Source organism: Xiphias gladius, chromosome 17, assembly GCF_016859285.1.
Source record: "Xiphias gladius isolate SHS-SW01 ecotype Sanya breed wild chromosome 17, ASM1685928v1, whole genome shotgun sequence".
Taxonomy (NCBI): Eukaryota; Metazoa; Chordata; class Actinopteri; order Istiophoriformes; family Xiphiidae; genus Xiphias; species Xiphias gladius.
In genome coordinates, this window is record NC_053416.1 from 8,991,714 (window position 1) to 9,008,688 (window position 16,975).

Below are 16,975 nucleotides of genomic sequence, written 5' to 3' on the forward strand. Positions count from 1 at the left end.
GTGAAATAATTTCAATTATAACAACAGTATATAAAATAATTTCATCACTTAAGACGGCAACAATTGAAGAATATTGTTTTTAAAAAGTAAATTGGCATCAGAAACATTGTGCTGGCAGTTTTTTAATATTTGGTTTTAAACTGAAGATGTGAGACAATGTTCAATAGCATAAAAATGCTCATCCGCCAGTTTCCTCTTCTTCCTTCACTTGGGTCTGTACCATGTGCTCTCCTGGGGCCCCGTCTCACGCCATCACTATGGTGACGGCTCACTGCGTGCTTTATCCCAGTAGACATGTCTCCCATAGCAATGAATGTTTGGCGACGCAGCAAGGGAGGCCGGGTCCTCCAAGCCCATAGACCGAGGGTTTGTTTGTATGTTCCTGTATGTGACAGGAGCCACAGACATGAGGGGGGAAAATCAACTGCACTGATCGCAAATCAAACCAAAGTGATGGTGAGAAAAGCAGAACGGGACAGAGAGAGTGTTCAAACAAGACAACAAACAGACATATAGTTTACAGCACCGACGTGTGCAGTGGGGATGAAGAGCAGCTGCAGGGCCTCAAATTCATTAAGATGTAATAAATGTTGAATCATGCAGTACTGTGCAAAAGCTTTAGGCACTAAAAGTAAAGTGAGGGTGCTTTGAAAAATACTGCCACGGATTGTTTTTATTAATCAAATCAATATTTGGTGTGACCACCCCCTGCCTTTAAAAGAGCACGAGGTCTTTTAGGTACGCTTGCACACAGTTTTTCTAGGTACTTGGCAGGCAGGTTGTTCCAAGCATCTTGGAGAATTTGCCACAGCTCTCCTGTGGATTTAGGCTGTCTCAGGGTCTTCCGTCTCTTCATGTGATCCCAGAATGACCCCATGATGTTGAGATCAGGGCTCTGTGGGGGCCCTGATCTCAACACCAGGGCCCCCAGTAAGAAGAACTCTTTGTTCTTCTTGTTGCCGAAGACAGCTCTTTATGACTCTGGCTGTATGTTTGGACTCGTTGTCGTGCTGCAGGATGAATATGGGAACCCATCAGACGCCTCCCTGCTGGTATTGTGGGATAGATAAGAATCTAAAGTGCCCTTTACTTTTGCACAGTACTGCAGATGTGTGCGAAGGTGAGTAGATCTTAAAAAGTTTCAGAAATAATTAAACTTCATAAAACTGATGCTGCAAAATGTAATAATGAGGTGCTGAGGTGCTAATAAAAGCTACTGGAGCAAATATCAACATTTTACTTGACGCTGACCAGTGTCTCCACCTGTAAGAGAACACACTTCAAAAGGCATAATATTGTTCGACAAAAGCAGTGTAACAGAATGAGTACAGAAAATAAAATTAAATCAAATACAAAACACGTTAGTGAACTATAATTTAAACCATAACTTCACAATGAAAAACTACGTAAAGCGCAGCAGTAGTGCCCAACATAGCACGAGGTGTTTTAGCTTCTTCAGAAGTGGCAGGGGCGGACCGGTGAGGGCGACACCCACGCACCCCCGGGCCACGCCAGGTTTGATCGTACCACAGACTCCCGTGTCTCTTACTAATGTCCCTACAAAATAACGGACGATCTGTTGGTTCGCCGAGAGCTGCTCTCACAGGGAGCGGCTCTATGCGGTGCAGTAAGGGAATAGTTTTCTTGGTGGTGTGGCGCCTCCTAGTGGCAGTGCATTAATGAGGGGGGGAAAAAAAAAAAAAAAAAGATTGCAATCTACATGGCCATGCGAAGTCAAGAAAAATTAAACGCAAGATAGGGTCGTATAACTTTTGTATTATTTTTGCAGTATTACTTTTCTACTTTTAATAAATTGAAAATTTGAATGCAGGGCTTGTACTTGTAACAGGGTAAAGAGAGTACCGCGGTAAATCACAGTAGAGGAAAATATGTGTTATGTCCGTGTGCTTCTTGGTCGCGGATGTCTCTGTATATTTTACCCACAGACATTGCCGCTCAATAGAAGGTCATGTCTAGGGAGCCTGAAAGACCAGACTCGGGGTAACGGACACTGACGCGGTCTCGTGCGTTCTACGTCATGACGCCTCATCAGCTGTTGACAGGCTGAGGCTCTCCTCGATCTCGACCTCCGGGACGCCTTGCATGCATACTCACCCTGTCTCTGCTGTCGCTGTGGCCGTCTTTGAACGCACATGCTGTTTGTCGACCGCCCGGTAACGGAGCATATGCTGCCATGAGCGCTTTGTGTCGCCTGATCCAGAGGGGAGTGCTGAGCGGCCGGCCGTCGTGTCGTCTATTCCCCGGACGGCAGCATGTCCGCGGGGTGGCTCCCACGGTCCGGACCGCCAGCTCATCCAGGTATCCCTGCTAGCTTCCCGGCTAACTGATGCGCTCTGTATGCCTGAGCTGTAGACGTTGTGCGGCGGTTCTGGGTGGACATGACAGCCAAGTGCTTCTCTCTCAATGCAGCCGGTTACTTAACCGTTGGAAAATTCGTCACCGTGTCGTGTCTTGCATCTTTATTAACCGTTAACTTCACAGAGTTTACAGGAATGACATTCAGACGTTTGGTTAACAAGACGGTTGACCTGAAGTTGAGCCATTATCAGTTACAAAGAGAGAGAGAACGCGATTTAGATAGATAGATAGATAGATAGATAGATAGATAGATAACGTTATGGGCTCTCTGTCGTGTTTTAACGTAACCAATTATGCAGCTAAATTAAGCGACCATTGATGTTTTGTATAGATGGTTTATGGTATGCTATGCTACATGTATGCTAAATTATCAGTTTATTAGATAAGGCATGTCCGGATTAACCTCCTCGCCCCCCCTCCCCCCGGGCAAAGATTTGTTGTTGGGCCCTATTTACCTCCACTACACGTGGCAATTCATTATTTCTGTAGGCATCCAGAAACCAACCAGTACTGTAAGAGACAAAATGATTAGTTAGGTCATACACTGATAGACAGGGAAACAATTTTGATGATCAGTTAACCTATGGGATGTCTGTGTGGTTAATACAGAAAAATTAAAGCAATTTGATAAAACAGAAACTTTACAACAAATGAGCCCAATATAACACAAACAGTTAAGGTCTTAAGACCAGTTTTGGACTGTGTTCCTCTTAAGGACCAGGGCCACAAGATGGAGGATGGAGAACCTGTCATAGTTGATATTCAACCTCATTGGTGCAAATTTTCTAACAAATTTGGGTTTTACTCAAATTATGTAGACAGAAATGGAGTCGCGTTAACCTGAGGGTCCGGGGCCCCCCCAGAAAATCATCCGACAATCATTTTGATAAAGAAGTAATTGTTTCAGGTATTTTTCAATCAAAGGTGCCAAATATTTTCTTGTTGCAACTTCCCAAATTACAGGATTTGCTTCTCTTCATAGTCATACATGACCATTTATTGAATGTCTTTGAGTATTTGACTGTTGGTCCGACAAAACAAGAAAACTGAAGACATGACTGTGTTCTCTGAGAATTTGCGAATGGCATTTTTTCAGTGTTTTTTAAATATTTTATAGACTAAATGATTGTTCAATTAAGCAAATAATCGGCAGATTAATCAATAATGAAAATAGTTGCAACCATAGAGTCCTTTTAAAAATCATCAGATTTTAGTAGTGAAACAGTTAGGTGATAAATCAATTAGTGGATTGACAGAAAATAAGATTTGGACAGCAGATTAATCTTCAAAGTAATTTATCAGGCACAAAATGCCAAATATTCTGTTTCCAGCTACTCAAACATGAAGGTTTCGTAACGACTGAAAAAGTGAATGACTAAGGAAAAAATTTATGAACAGATTAATCAATGATGAAAATATTTGTTACCTCCTTAATAGAGTTGAGTCAGCACCTTTCTTGAGACATTGTCTCAACAAAACCTGAACATTAAAGCTTCACAAACAGTTTTTAATCAGAGCTGCTGTATTGCATTATTTAATTGTTTTGGTGGTTGTGTGATTGTGTCCTCTCCTGTATGCAGTTACCTTAACATCTGCAGGGGCCAAAGGCTCAAAGATTTAAAATCACATCTTTTTTTTTTTTTGGGTCCCTGAAAGTTTCATCACTTTGCACAGTTTTATCACTATGATTTATTATTGTTGCTGTCTAAAGTAGTGACATAATTCTCACCACAGATGCAGCCAATGAGATTCAAACTAATCAGCGGGGTTGGTTTGTTTTTGTTTTTTTTCCCCACAGCCCAGTCAGCTTGACCTACGATGTCTTCGATGGGAAGGGAGAGAGCACTCCCCTGGTGTTTCTTCATGGCCTTTTTGGCAGCAAATCTAACTTCCATTCAATAGCGAAGTCCTTGGTGCAGCGCACAGGCCGAAAGGTAATGCAGTGATGAAGACATCGCACCTGTCTGTTGTTACAACAAAAACAGTTCATCTTCATGTGTTCGTGTTGGTTCTAAGCAGCCTGATACTAACCCTCACACAAAAGCCAGCATGGGAACGAACAATCAACCAGTATGTTGCCAGTCATTTGATACAACTCCTCGGCACTTGTACTGTTGCAATAAATACTGATAGATAATCTGCTCTCTTGTTTGCTTGAAGAAACGCATTACCTAATGTACACAAGACAGCCTTTGTTTATGCCGTCGCTTTCCTGAGCTGGGGCCAAAAAAAAAAAAGGATACAGTTGACATAAAAGTTTTTTTTTTTGTTTCCGCTCTGTTGCCTCTTTACCCCCAGTCCAAGTGTCCTAACTGTCTTTTGACCAGTTAGGTGCTGACAGTAGATGCCCGTAACCATGGCAACAGCCCTCACAGCTCGGTGCTGACCTATGAAGCAATGACGAGTGATTTGAAGCACCTCCTCGCTCAGCTGCGCATCGAGAAGTGCGTCCTAATCGGCCACAGCATGGGAGGGAAAACGGCAATGACAACTGCTCTGACACAGGTTAGCAGTCGAGAAATGTCAAGAAAGGTCACCATGAATTTATCATGACGCTACAGTCCCCTCGTTGGATGTCACCTGACCTTTCTCACTGTACGTTCCTGTCCTCTCTGAACTTAATAATCCTCCTCTGGTCTTCATGCCACACCTAGCTGTCCTATTTCAGTTTTTCATTGGTTTTCCCCACATGACTTCATTTTGTTTCTCTCTTTTCCTACCTGTCTCTGTTTGTAGCCCGGTTTAGTGGAGAAGTTGGTGGTAGTGGACATCAGTCCCGCCCAGACCACCACACGCACCAACTTCCGTTATTACATCCAGGCCATGCAGGAGGTGAAGATCTCCAGCGACATTCCACGTTCCACCGCCAGGCGGATGGCTGAGGATCAGCTGCGCAGTTTGGTCAAGGTCAGGACTGATTTTTGTTTGCACACCATTCAGTGTTTGAAGCAGGTCCATGACAGCTGTTTTTCAATGAATTAAACCGGGATGTAAGTTTCTTTTTTCATAAAGCCGTGTCTGTTTTTCAGGAGTCCCCTTAATCTTTCTTGACAGGTACTTTCCTGTATCTGATGGTAAAAGTGTAGTAGCTGATTTTTTTTTTTTTGGCCGCTTGGGGGCAGCAGAAATAAGTTGTGAACACAGCACCAACAAATTATCACTCAGTAAAGTTGATATGGCAAACTTGTTAGCAAACAGTTGCTTATTTACACATCCCCCAAATCCTTGGAGTTGTGTTCCTGTCCACCTGCTGAACGTAAGTCCAATATTAACTCTCTTCTGGCTCTGTTTTTGGTCTCTACCAACTTCTGAGGGAAATACCTGCCTCTTAGTTGCTAAATGCTCAATTTTTTTCACCAGCTACTTACTAGCTGTGTCTGTCTGCTTTTTGATACTGAGCAGGTCACTTACAGTAAGTTTGTATAGCTTTTTCACTGAAGATAGCTGCTTGCTGTAGGAGAGGACAGTGAGTGAACCAAAATATTAATTTTGCAGGCCATAAAACCAAAACAATGAGTTGGAAGTTGTGAAACCCAATGCAAAGTCGGTTCATAATCTCCTGAGGGTTAATCACTACAAGCAACCCCCTGCACAAACAAGTAGTCATGTGACCCATTTCAAATATAAAAGCATCGATTATAGCTGCTTTACAAGTCAAATTGTGAACCTGAAACATCATATTTTCCTTCACTCCATCAGGAGCACTCGGTGCGTCAGTTCCTGCTGACTAACCTTGTGGAGCAGAATGGACAGTATGCTTGGAGGGTCAACTTGGAGGCCATCTCGGCGCACCTCGATAACATCATGAGTTTCCCCAGCTTTAACAACATCTATGAGGGACCTACACTGTTTTTGGGTGGTGCCAGTTCGGCTTATATCAGGTATAAAACACCACATTTTATGGGGACATATACGTAGAATGTTTACTGAAAAATTTACATATTATAGATTTACAAGCCTAAACTTATTTGCGATGCTTGTCCGTAACTTGGCTTTTCATAAAAATAATTTAATAAATTATAGGTAATACCGCAATGACACTCATCACCTTGATCTGTTAAATATAAAGTACATGGCCTTGGGACATAGTTGTATCGGTATCTCTTGTTTGATATTGGCCACGGCACCTTAATTTAAACAGGCTTGCTTTGTACACAGGGCCAAGCAAAAGGGATATTTTTCAAACAAAATCAGTCTAAACAACCTTTAGTTCTTACACTGAGGGTTATCACATACCTCACCATGCCAGTGCATACCCGTGAGTCTTTCGTTAACCTGAAATTTAAATTATTCCTGATTGATATCTCCATTGATCATTGCAAAAAGTAGAATCCATGCACTGTTCTTTGCTCCCACAATATTGTCTTTTATTTATTGTTGTAAATAAACTGTTGTATTTACTGTTGTAAATTTAAAAAAAACGCATCTGCTGTGCACCTGATTTGACTGATCCGATTTGATCAGTCAGATCTTTTTCAGGCACAAAAAACACTAACATGCATCACATTGTGTGTATATATACATATCTAAAAGTGACGGCAATAAGCAGGCGACCAAACTGGAAAGCCATTGGCTGTAACCTCAGGCCATCGTGTGTGTATCTTCAGGAAACAATGAAGTGAGCATCCTTCACAAGTGTCAACAACTTGAATGCCATACAGTATGATGCATTCTTAGACAGCCTAAGACGTAAAAAAGTAAAAAAAAAAGTAGAAGTGAAAATAGAAGTGAAAAATCAAAATAATATGAAATTAAATTATACTTACAAACGTGAATATAAAGAAAGAAAAACAAAAAAAGTAAATAAGTAAAATGAAATAAAAATTTAAAAAGTAAAGAAATAAATAATTAAAAATAAAAAAAAAAAAAAAAAAAAAAAAAAAAATGTGCCAAGCCCCCGCCGGCTGACAGTCAGAGGACTTTGAAATTACATGGAGTGAAACCCCAAAGCGACCAGGACACCCCCATGAAGAATGGTTTGTGTACATATATGTGCATTAAATAGAAATTACAAATTACAGTAAATGTACCTTTTTAACAGGAAAAAAAATCCCAAGAAAAAGCACTTCAGCATCCTTGATAAAATGCTTGGTCACTCCATCTGTGTTTCAACTTTTTATATTTACTGTTCATCTTCCTTCCGTCTCTGTTGCCCCTGCACTGATCCATTTTACCGGATATTCTCATTCCTCCTTCTACGTGTCTTCACTCATGATCCAGCTCCGAGGATTACCCAGAAATCCAGAGGCTGTTCCCTAATGCTGACATCCAGTACATCCCAGATGCGAGCCACTGGATCCACGCAGATAAACCCTTGGATTTCATCAGCTCCATCATCTCCTTCCTTCAGTCCTAGCTGCCTCCTGTCTACACCTCAGAACATTATTATGCTCCGTACCTCTGAGCGTCTGTGCGCCGAAAAGGAAGGTGAGAATTCAGCAGCTTCAGCAAGAGCGAGTGGTGTCATTAATGATGCTAATATTTGAAAACACTGGACCAAACTCGCCCTTTTACAGCAGTCAGTTCTTACCTTTTAACAGTGTAGTGTAGTGTAGCGTAGCGTAGGCAAACTTTTCTTTTGTTTAGTCTCTCCACCAGACAGGTAGTGTTACTAGATTGGCTGGTTTCTAGATGATTTTAGATCAGTAGGTAGACAATAGCAATGAAAATATCTCAAATTTAACATAATGGGGCTGTTCTGGAGGTGATATACTAATCCAAAGAAACTCTTATTTGCACAGTGCTTACTCTGTGTTGATACATCTATGCCAGTATAATAGAAAAGTGGATTTAGGCCAAGTCCAATCTGGGACCGCTGAAGTGGACCAGCAGTAAGATAGTTGGATATGAAGGTTTTAACGTCACTGGAATGAAACAAACGCTGCATATCTGAGAAGCTCTTCTCGGAGAGAAGTGAAGAATGTGCGCAGCAAAAATAGTTTCTTTGCACGAGGGAGTTTGGTATCGTGTCAGGAGGTTCTAGCTCTGCGAAGAGGCTGTAAGACGGACTTTATGTATACAGGGGGTTTGTTGTAGAAATTTGATAATGGTGACATATTTTCCCATCCTCTCCTCTGTTTATCTGCTGTATGTCAGAGATGAGGATTTATGTGTCAGCTACACTGTCAAAACTCGAGCTCATCGAGAGCACTGGTTATATTTTTATGCCAACATAATCTATGAATCTATGAAAACCCATCTGAAATGCTCTAATGCAGTGTTGTCACAATCTGTTTCCTGAATATCTCAGGTTACAATTGGATATGCTACTCATTATACTCTTATAATATTCCTCCGTCTGTCTGGCAGTAAGCTGTGGTAATGTTGTTGTGTTGGTCCAATCAGTGTTTTGATGAAACATGTTTTACTGATTTATTATCTGTATCTCACTTATCTTTACAACTAAGGCGCAAGGCTATATGGGTATCTCATAAATATATGCTGCAAAAATGTACGTTGTTATCTAATAGTAATAGTGTTAATGTCATTTTCTGTTTCCATGGGTTTGAACAGTACAGTCCAGTAGTGAAACTGCCATCTGTATGAATAAGCAGGGTGTTGTAAATTTGTATTTGCCTCTTTTGTCAAGAGCTCCTTTTCCATTTCTGTAAAACTTGATAAAAACATTTTATTCTACGACAATTACTAGCAGACTTTAGATTGGCAGCTGGGTTGCCAGTTCTGTGTGAATTTCCTCACAAGAAAGCTCAACGCAAGAGGGTGTATCCCTTCATGATGCTAGACGTTTACTACAATCAGCGTTTTGTGTTCGTTTGATGTGAATATATAAGTCTAAAAGGCTTTAAATGATCAGAATTAAGTTGAGTGAAACTCTCCTTATTTAATTATTTTTATAAAGCTCCAGTTAGCGGAGAATCACCCGTTTGTCCTCCTCAACCACAGCACAGATGTGTCTTGTTGCACAATATGGATAGATTGTATGGGGGGTTAGTTGCGTAGTGCTGATATTTAAATGCAGGTCCTGCTTCAGCTTCTGTGGTGTTACAGTGGGACAAGAGTATGTCGAAGAGGAACTCTGTGTCAACAACATAGAAAAGTGAATTTATTCAGTAACATTGAAAAGCGGTTTGAAGACTGTAACCATCTGTTCAGGATTGCATATTGTTTTACTGTGAGCATGCCTTTTCTCTTGTCATCAGGTTTGACTTTGCTATGCTATAAGCGTCTCAGTTTGTTGAACATGTTCCCACAATAGTGACACAAGATTCTAAATAATGGCATATATAAATTTTAAATGTGTGCAAGATACATAGAGGTGATTATATATTATTGAAAATGTACAAACTGATATTATACAATAAAATATGGAAAAATCTGCAAAAATCTTTTTTTCCGTCTGATTCTTGAAAATGCAACAAGTTTAGGAAATGACGGCTCAAAAGGGATGTGGTGACTTTCTCACAAAACAAATTGCAGTCTGACTCAGCAAGAGATTTGAAGGAGCTTTAGTATAAGAATCTGATTTATTCACAACATGACAACGAACAATATTCAGGAGATTGAAAGTGAAGCATTCAAGTGTTAGCAGTATTAAACAAATGCATGGCTCATTCAGAATCAGTTATATTTTATACTTAAATTACATTAGCCAAAGATTGAAAGTACTGTATGTGTTCCCAGGAGCTCTGCTTGCAGTAATAATTTGTGTCTGATATGGTTTCTCAACAGAAAGTTCAATTACCAAGTAAAACATTCTTCAAATGACGTCTGCTCCCTCGTCAATTAAAAATCCAGAATCCAAATATTGTTCATTTCAAAAGTGTAACTGATGGACACAAGATGTCTCCTACTTCAAGGAAAAGTTCATTCTGTATTTGTGTGTGTTTGTTTTGCACTGATCACAAAATCCTGCTGGTAAGTAAACGTCTTAAACTCCGATTTAAAGTGAGCAGAGAGAAACTTTTCCCCCTTCAGCAGATCAATGTGAAAACAGTCTAGTATGAAACTGCACTTACTTCATTTTGCACAGTGAGGTTCAATCGAGGACAACCAGGTGACAAAAAGCAAAACACATTTTTGATTGGAAGGGGGGGACTACATTGCGTCAGAATGAATGTACTGAGTGCAAAGTCATCACTGTTTCAATCAAGTGATACGACCTGGAAGCCGTCATCGTCCTTGCCCCACTCTGAAGCCTGACCCGCTGCATCCTCTCCTTGACAAGGGCTCCTTCCCCTCCTCAGCCTGTCCCTCCAGTTGCGCTGGGTGCTGGCTGAAGATGGCGTGCTGGGAGTTGGAGCAGCAGAGACCGCAGCTCTGGAGATGAAGATCTGGTTTGAGTTGGTCGCAGGCGGGGTGGGTGTAGACAAAGGGAAAGTGGACGGCCGCTGGATGGGTGGTCGGTTGTTTCTCCTCAGGATGCCCAGGCGCGAGGGCTTCTTCTGGATCTGCTCTGCCTGCTGCTGACTCTGCAGCTGCTGCTGGAGAATCAGCTGAACATCGTCCTGTGGCAAGTCAAGGAAAACAAACAGGATGTCAGAACACAAGAAATACTGACTTTAAAAAGAAAAGTAATCAAACCTACAAAAGGTGATAGGTGATAGGAAATGTGGGAAAGAGTCAGAGTGTGTATGTTATATTTCTCTTTTTCATGGCTGCTTACAGCACTGGAAGTACACTGAGTACCACTGGTGAATAAGGGATTATTAGGGGGACATAAGGGTGTTCAGAAAATGGGGAGAGTGATGTATTTTTTCTTTTTTGCTGAAGGGAGGGATGCCCGACCTTTTTGGGAGGCCAGAGGAGGGTCGTTTAATTTTTACTCACCCCAAATATATGTGTCAGCCAGATGAATTTAAAAGGATCAAAATGTCACGAATGATGGGTTCAGTGGGCACAGTTGGTCATAAAGCTGCCCTTTATTATACATAGAGGACAACAAACCTGTCGCCGTTTGGGGGGCTTCATTTTTCACATCACAGTTGACTAGCTAAAAGGACCAATATGTCAGTTGTGAGAAAATAGAATAACAGTATGTTTATGAATTATGTATAATAGTGATTCAATGTTTTTTAGTCTTCATCATAACAGAAAGATTAAAAATTAGAATTTGAGTTTACCCTTTTATGAAATATCTCTTTATTCTAAAATAGACAGTGGCTGAAATATTCATAGTTTTAAGTTTGCAATAAATTTGGAAACTGCTAATTACACCTCTAGTGTATGTTTGGTAACTAATGTGAGAATTATTATTCCACTAATTTATTGGGGTTTACATTAGATTTTGGCATCTCACATTCTTTATGCTTTGCCTTTTTTAGTTAGTAATGGTGAAACAAGTTGTACCAACTCAGTACTATATTTTAAAATACTGGAGGAGTTGCAGTTGTTTAAGGGGAGGGCTCAAAGAAAATGTTAAATATTAATAAAGGCTGGGGAGGGCCTTGCTTTCTTATAAAGTGAAATATAAGATTCAACCCCCCTTCCCAATAATTACAGTCCCTAGGCTTAACCTGTCAATATAGCAATCTATGAAAGAAGGAAAAAAGAAAATGGTATGAATAAAGGACTCTAAGTGGTATGAGGCACCAAGAGAAGAGGGTCTATAAACTACAAACAAGTTACAGCAAAGACAAATATTAAGAAAAATGGACCAAATGAGGGTACTACACCCAACAAAATCCAACCTTTTTAATATTTTTGAACACTTAAGTAATAGGGTGAGGGAAAAGTTTCATATTATTGACATTTGGTCAAATTTAGAGCATCACGGCAGACTGGGACACTGAACATAATACTTTTCTCTTTGCGGTAGTTTAGGTGAAATCAGTTTGGATTTTGAGCTCACCACCGAGGCAGACTCTGCCGCACTCACCAGTAAACTTGCAAGGTGCAGTGTAGTTTCGGTTTAAGGCTGGAGCCAGGCACTCATCAGATGAACACATGGGCCTGAGGCCAAAACACTCTGGCAGGATACCAGCTGGCACTAACGTTATTATTTACACTGCATGTGCTGAATGTGATGTGTGTCAGTTGTAATTGTAGATTGTGTTGTGTGTGCATGTTACGGATGAAAATGCTCTGAGTTCCGAAAGTAACATGTACTCGGCATTAATTAGGTGTGTGTTTTTTTCCTGTGTGGGTGTCCTACTTTTCTAGACATCTCTGAATGAGTCCCTGTTCAAACTTTCCCATCATCTCTAGCTTGCTCGGTATCACACCACGTTTCCATCGAGAGTTTAGCTCTGCATTTGCACAGTGGGCACCGCCTCCCCCGTTTCACTTTATTCACATTTTTGTTTCGTCTCTGTTAAAGATTATATTCGTCTCAGGTTTACCTTCCAGGCCTCGAGCTCCAGCGACAGCTCCAGCCGTTTCTGTACGGCCTCCAGCAACTGGTTGTTCAGTGACATCATCTCCGTCTTACTCCGCAGCAGCTCGGCCTCCATCGCCTTCTTCCTGCACAGCGGAACAGAAAGAATGACACATTCTCCAAAATAGTCTGTGTCTTCAAACTTCCGTTTTTTCCTGAAATCTAATAAGGAGATGAGTGTGTGTACCCACTTCTCTATGGCCTCATCTCTGTCCCACAGTGCCTGCTGCAGAATAGCACTGTCCTCTGCTCCTTTTCCTTTACCAGATTTGGACTCCTGAATAGACAAGCAAGCAGAGGAGGCAGGCCGTGTTTTATTCGCTTCCTTTAACCTCACTGACTTCTCTCTGTCTTTCCTGTCTTTTTGCCAGGATTCAAATCTAATCTCACCGTCGTTCGCACACCTTGTGACTTTTTCTAAACTCCTGACTAACGTACAGCAAAATAACAGAAAGAATAAGACCACTGATTAACTGATACGGTAACTTGTAAACTTGTCAGACCACATTTCTCCACCCAGGTGTTAAGACCTGGGTGGAGAAATGAATGGTCTTTTCAAGGAAACAATGAGGAAGATGCTTCATCTGAAGGGCACAGATGCCTTTCGCATGAGAATTAAAATCGACATATAGGCCCCAAGGCTCATTTGCTGGCATGCAAAAAGTATATTCATGGTCAGAAGCTGACAGTTTCTACATCTAAATAATGTGCTCCCTTTGTCACCTGCCCTGTTTAGTGCAAAGCAAACATACCTCTGAGTAACATGACCACTTCAATCAACTCAAACTGAGAGTGCAAGAAATTCTGAGGGTGAGGAGCTCCATTTGAGTGCACATGGCCGTCGCCTTCACCTGTGTGGTGTGGCTGATTGCCAGTATACGGGCCACATTCTGCAGCTGGGCCAGGGCAGTGTCAAGGCGGTTTTCCCCATGAGAGGGTTCAGGTGGGCTGGACTCAGGCTCCGTCAGCGGGTGCAGCAGCCGCAGAACGGACAGGACCTCCTCTGTTACCTGGGACAGAAATGAATAGAAGGAAATTATAATAAACCCGCAGGGTTCTGCAGATGTAAACTATGTACTAGCACTGTGTGTGACATTTACCCTCTCTCTGTGTTGGCTCCAGCCTGGTCCATCGCTGCTCTCCTGCAGTTTGTCCACCTGGGCCTTAAGCTTGATACTTCGTCTCCGAGATAGCTCCACTTCTCTGCGCACTTCATTAAGCTGCACGCAATGTTAAATCACATCAGTGCATTTTAACAAGGCACGCTATCACTTTCTGCTGCGCAGATAATTGCAGGCCCACACACAGAAACTACCACCTCATGACATTTTATGCAATGTAAATAGAAACTGCTAATCTAGATGTCTGGGTGAAACTGTGGACAAGAAATCCAGTCGTACCGGCTGAGGTGTTATTCAGCACTTAAAAACACTGCAAATATGCATTCAAAGAAACACACTCAAAGACCAACCAAGATAACATAAAGCATGAGGCACAAAACATTCTCCACTAACGTTGTTTCCATGTTTACGCTCACAATCACAAATCAAGTCCTGTCATCGTCATGTGATAAGTGTGTCCTCGTAGAAGATCATAACAAATGCTGACTGCAAACTGAGGTTTACTGCGCTTAGACATCAGGGAATCAGGCTAATTTTGATCGTACCTCTTAATGTTTAAGGCCAAGATTTCTTGGTGTTCAGGGAACAACTTTTGCATGTTTAACTATGTGCTTCTTGTAAAAGTCTGATACACTTCTGAATGACAGTTGAGACAGTGTCCTCTCTGTATAACAGGTTTAATTGTTCGCTGACAAGCCTGTTTGTAGGAGAATAGATTTAAATTCAAGCAATGTAAAAAGATTCACCTTAAACTTAAGAGATTTATGTTTTGTTTTGGGGTTTTTTTTGCAATATACCAACAACCTCTCTCCCATTTTAAACACCCAAACATTAAAAAGACTGTTATCCTACCGTGTCTGAGACATGTCCCAGTGTCCTGCGTCTGCTGAGTGGCCTGCCACTCTTGATCAGGTCTGGTAAAGTCCCATCAACGTAGCTCCTCCGGAGGGAGCTCCCACCTTCACCGGGCAGGGATACTGACACTGAGGAGTCCCCTGTCCCCTCTGTAGTTAGTTTACCTGGATTGTCTTTCTCCTCAGACTGTGAGGAGTTGCTGTCCTCTTCAACTAGCTCCTCTTCACCCACATCTTTTAAATTCAACTCAGTGATGAGGCACGAGTTGTTAACGGGCAGCAGATCAGCACAATTTCCTTCTTCTAAGCCACCAGATACCAAATCCTCCTGTTCTGCATCGTCTCCAGTTTCTTCTGGACCATCTGGCTCGTTTGTGGTCAGAGATATTTTCGGTTCCGGTTCTGCCTGTAGAACAGTTAGTCGGTAGGATGAAGATCGGCTCCTGACTGAGCCCCACTGTCTGTCCTCCAGTCTGTTCAGGGAGGAGTAGAGCTGTTCGCTGCTGGTGACTCGAGGTCTCAGCCTCTCGTTGAGGACTGAGAAAGGCTGAGAGTAGTCCATGATGCGCTTGGTAGAAGTCGCGGGCAGAAACAGAATCAATCAAACCATGTGCAGATACTGTCGGGCTATATATAATCAAGGAAGAGCAAGAGGAAGACAGAAAACAAGAAGGAGGAAGAATGACAAACTGAATGTCGCCAAACGCGTTTTTCCTGAACTGTGTGCGTCTTCACAGGGACACAACATGACGTGATGTGATACCACTGGAGGCTGTGGTTTCATGTGGTTTGTCAGGGTTTTCTTCCTCCTTTTTACTGACTGTACAAACACATGACGTGCAAACATATCGGAGCTGCAGGGTAACAAGGGGGAGGAGGGCTTTTGATCTTTTAATACAATCAAATTATTCAGGCTTGATGCGTGGTACCTGATTTAAACTAGGCTTTTATCAAGCAACTCAAACACACAGAGCAGAGGACTGGGGGTGGTGACCCAAGAGAACAGACGACATTATATGTATTCAGTGTCAAAGGCTAATATACAACAAAGGCAAGTTGGCTCTCAATGCTGCAACTATTAAAAAGTACAAAGTCTGAACGACACTGCCAGTCCTGGATTTATTTTTGAATCTGAAATGCCTTGGGGAAATTACCAGATATAGTCATTTCATCGTAGTTGGCCAATTTTTGGTGACAAACCTACACTCATTACCACAGATGAGTCAGTGACACATTAACACATCCTACTTTATAACTGAATACTTGCTGTTGTCTGGTGGCTGGATTGAATAATTATTAGCGGGTAGATGGGAGTTGAAGGCTACGGCCAAAGTACAACAGCAACAAAACCACACCACTATTATCAGTTTTTAAACTGTCTATTTAACAAGTGATTTCCCTGCTTATTTCCTTATTCCAGAGGGCCACATAATGTTCTGCCAGTTTTAAACTGTCGTGTCACTTTCAAACTGGTTCATGTCAAGTTGTTCAGTTGGCTGTGCACATACTCTGATATAATCTAATTTAACCAACTTTAATCATAGGCCCCAGTTTTTGTCTTGATGCAGCAGGGAGTGGGGAGGTGTTTTCCTTCTGGTGTCCATCGAAAAGTCATGTACCAAACTTTTTGTGCTGAACACTTTGCATACTCCCTTTTGCATGAAGTATGTCACTGCTTAATTAGACACCATTAAGGCAGGTAGGCTCAGTCTTCACAGTAAAACTTTTGATTGCTGATTGTTACCTGGTTCTCCATTCCCACCTCAGAATATTTTACATTTTATTCTAAATAGGTCAAACCTAATTAAAGCATGTCCCTGTCAGTTTCAGTATTTATAGATCAGGTGATAGTGTATTATTACTCTTCAGTGCAACATGTCTCAACAAGTCATTTAGTCTCATATTCAGCCTTTTTCCTAAAACGGACAACTTTCTGCCAGTGGGCTGAGAGAATACCATTAAATCAAAGTTTTGTTTTAATTGTTTTAGTAACATTTTAAGAATAATGGTCATTAACTAGACAGAAGGAGGCACATCTAAAGCCAAGAAAATGTATCAAGAACAGATTTAATCCAAAAAAAATTGTAAAGCCAGTTGATTTATATTCAAAACAAATAAGTCTCCTTTTGTCTTATTCTATCCTTGCTTATTTTTATAATTTATTTTATTTTACTCAAAAATAAGTTTGAGAATTAATTTGCTCTCTCGCTGAGAGTTAGATGAAAAGATCGATAACACTCTCATGTCTGTACATTATATGAAGCTACAGCCTGTAGCCGGTTAGCTTA

General features: G+C 41.4%; 2 protein-coding genes across 2 annotated transcripts; one reads left to right on the forward strand and one right to left on the reverse strand.

Moving 5' to 3' along the window:
- The first annotated feature begins 1,977 nt into the window (after positions 1-1,977).
- Positions 1,978-9,712, forward strand: abhd11 (abhydrolase domain containing 11). The gene is made up of 6 exons (XM_040151288.1): positions 1,978-2,319; positions 4,178-4,313; positions 4,711-4,884; positions 5,116-5,286; positions 6,079-6,260; positions 7,600-9,712. The coding sequence occupies exons 1-6, from the start codon at positions 2,195-2,197 to the stop codon at positions 7,733-7,735; spliced, it is 924 nt and encodes a 307-aa protein (XP_040007222.1). The 5' UTR covers positions 1,978-2,194; the 3' UTR covers positions 7,736-9,712.
- Positions 9,713-9,834: 122 nt separating this feature from the next.
- bicdl2l (bicaudal-D-related protein 2-like) lies at positions 9,835-15,447 on the reverse strand. Its single transcript, XM_040149748.1, has 6 exons — positions 14,686-15,447; positions 13,813-13,932; positions 13,564-13,722; positions 12,904-12,989; positions 12,678-12,798; positions 9,835-10,844 (listed from the first exon to the last, which is right to left on the reverse strand). Exons 1-6 carry the CDS (start codon positions 15,247-15,249, stop codon positions 10,482-10,484), a joined length of 1,413 nt encoding a protein of 470 aa, XP_040005682.1. The 5' UTR covers positions 15,250-15,447; the 3' UTR covers positions 9,835-10,481.
- Positions 15,448-16,975: the final 1,528 nt, after the last annotated feature.

Coding starts and splice junctions, on each gene's coding strand:
- bicdl2l (XM_040149748.1), bottom strand. CDS start 15,249: ATGGACTACTCTCAGCCTTTCTCAGTCCTCAACGAGAGGCTGAGACCT. Junction 13,723..13,812: donor GGAGCCAACACAGAGAGAGG/GTAAATGTCACA, acceptor TTTCTGTCCCAG/GTAACAGAGGAGGTCCTGTC. Junction 12,799..12,903: donor AGAGATGAGGCCATAGAGAA/GTGGGTACACAC, acceptor TCCGCTGTGCAG/GAAGAAGGCGATGGAGGCCG.
- abhd11 (XM_040151288.1), top strand. CDS start 2,195: ATGAGCGCTTTGTGTCGCCTGATCCAGAGGGGAGTGCTGAGCGGCCGG. Junction 5,287..6,078: donor AGCTGCGCAGTTTGGTCAAG/GTCAGGACTGAT, acceptor TCACTCCATCAG/GAGCACTCGGTGCGTCAGTT. Junction 6,261..7,599: donor GCCAGTTCGGCTTATATCAG/GTATAAAACACC, acceptor CTCATGATCCAG/CTCCGAGGATTACCCAGAAA.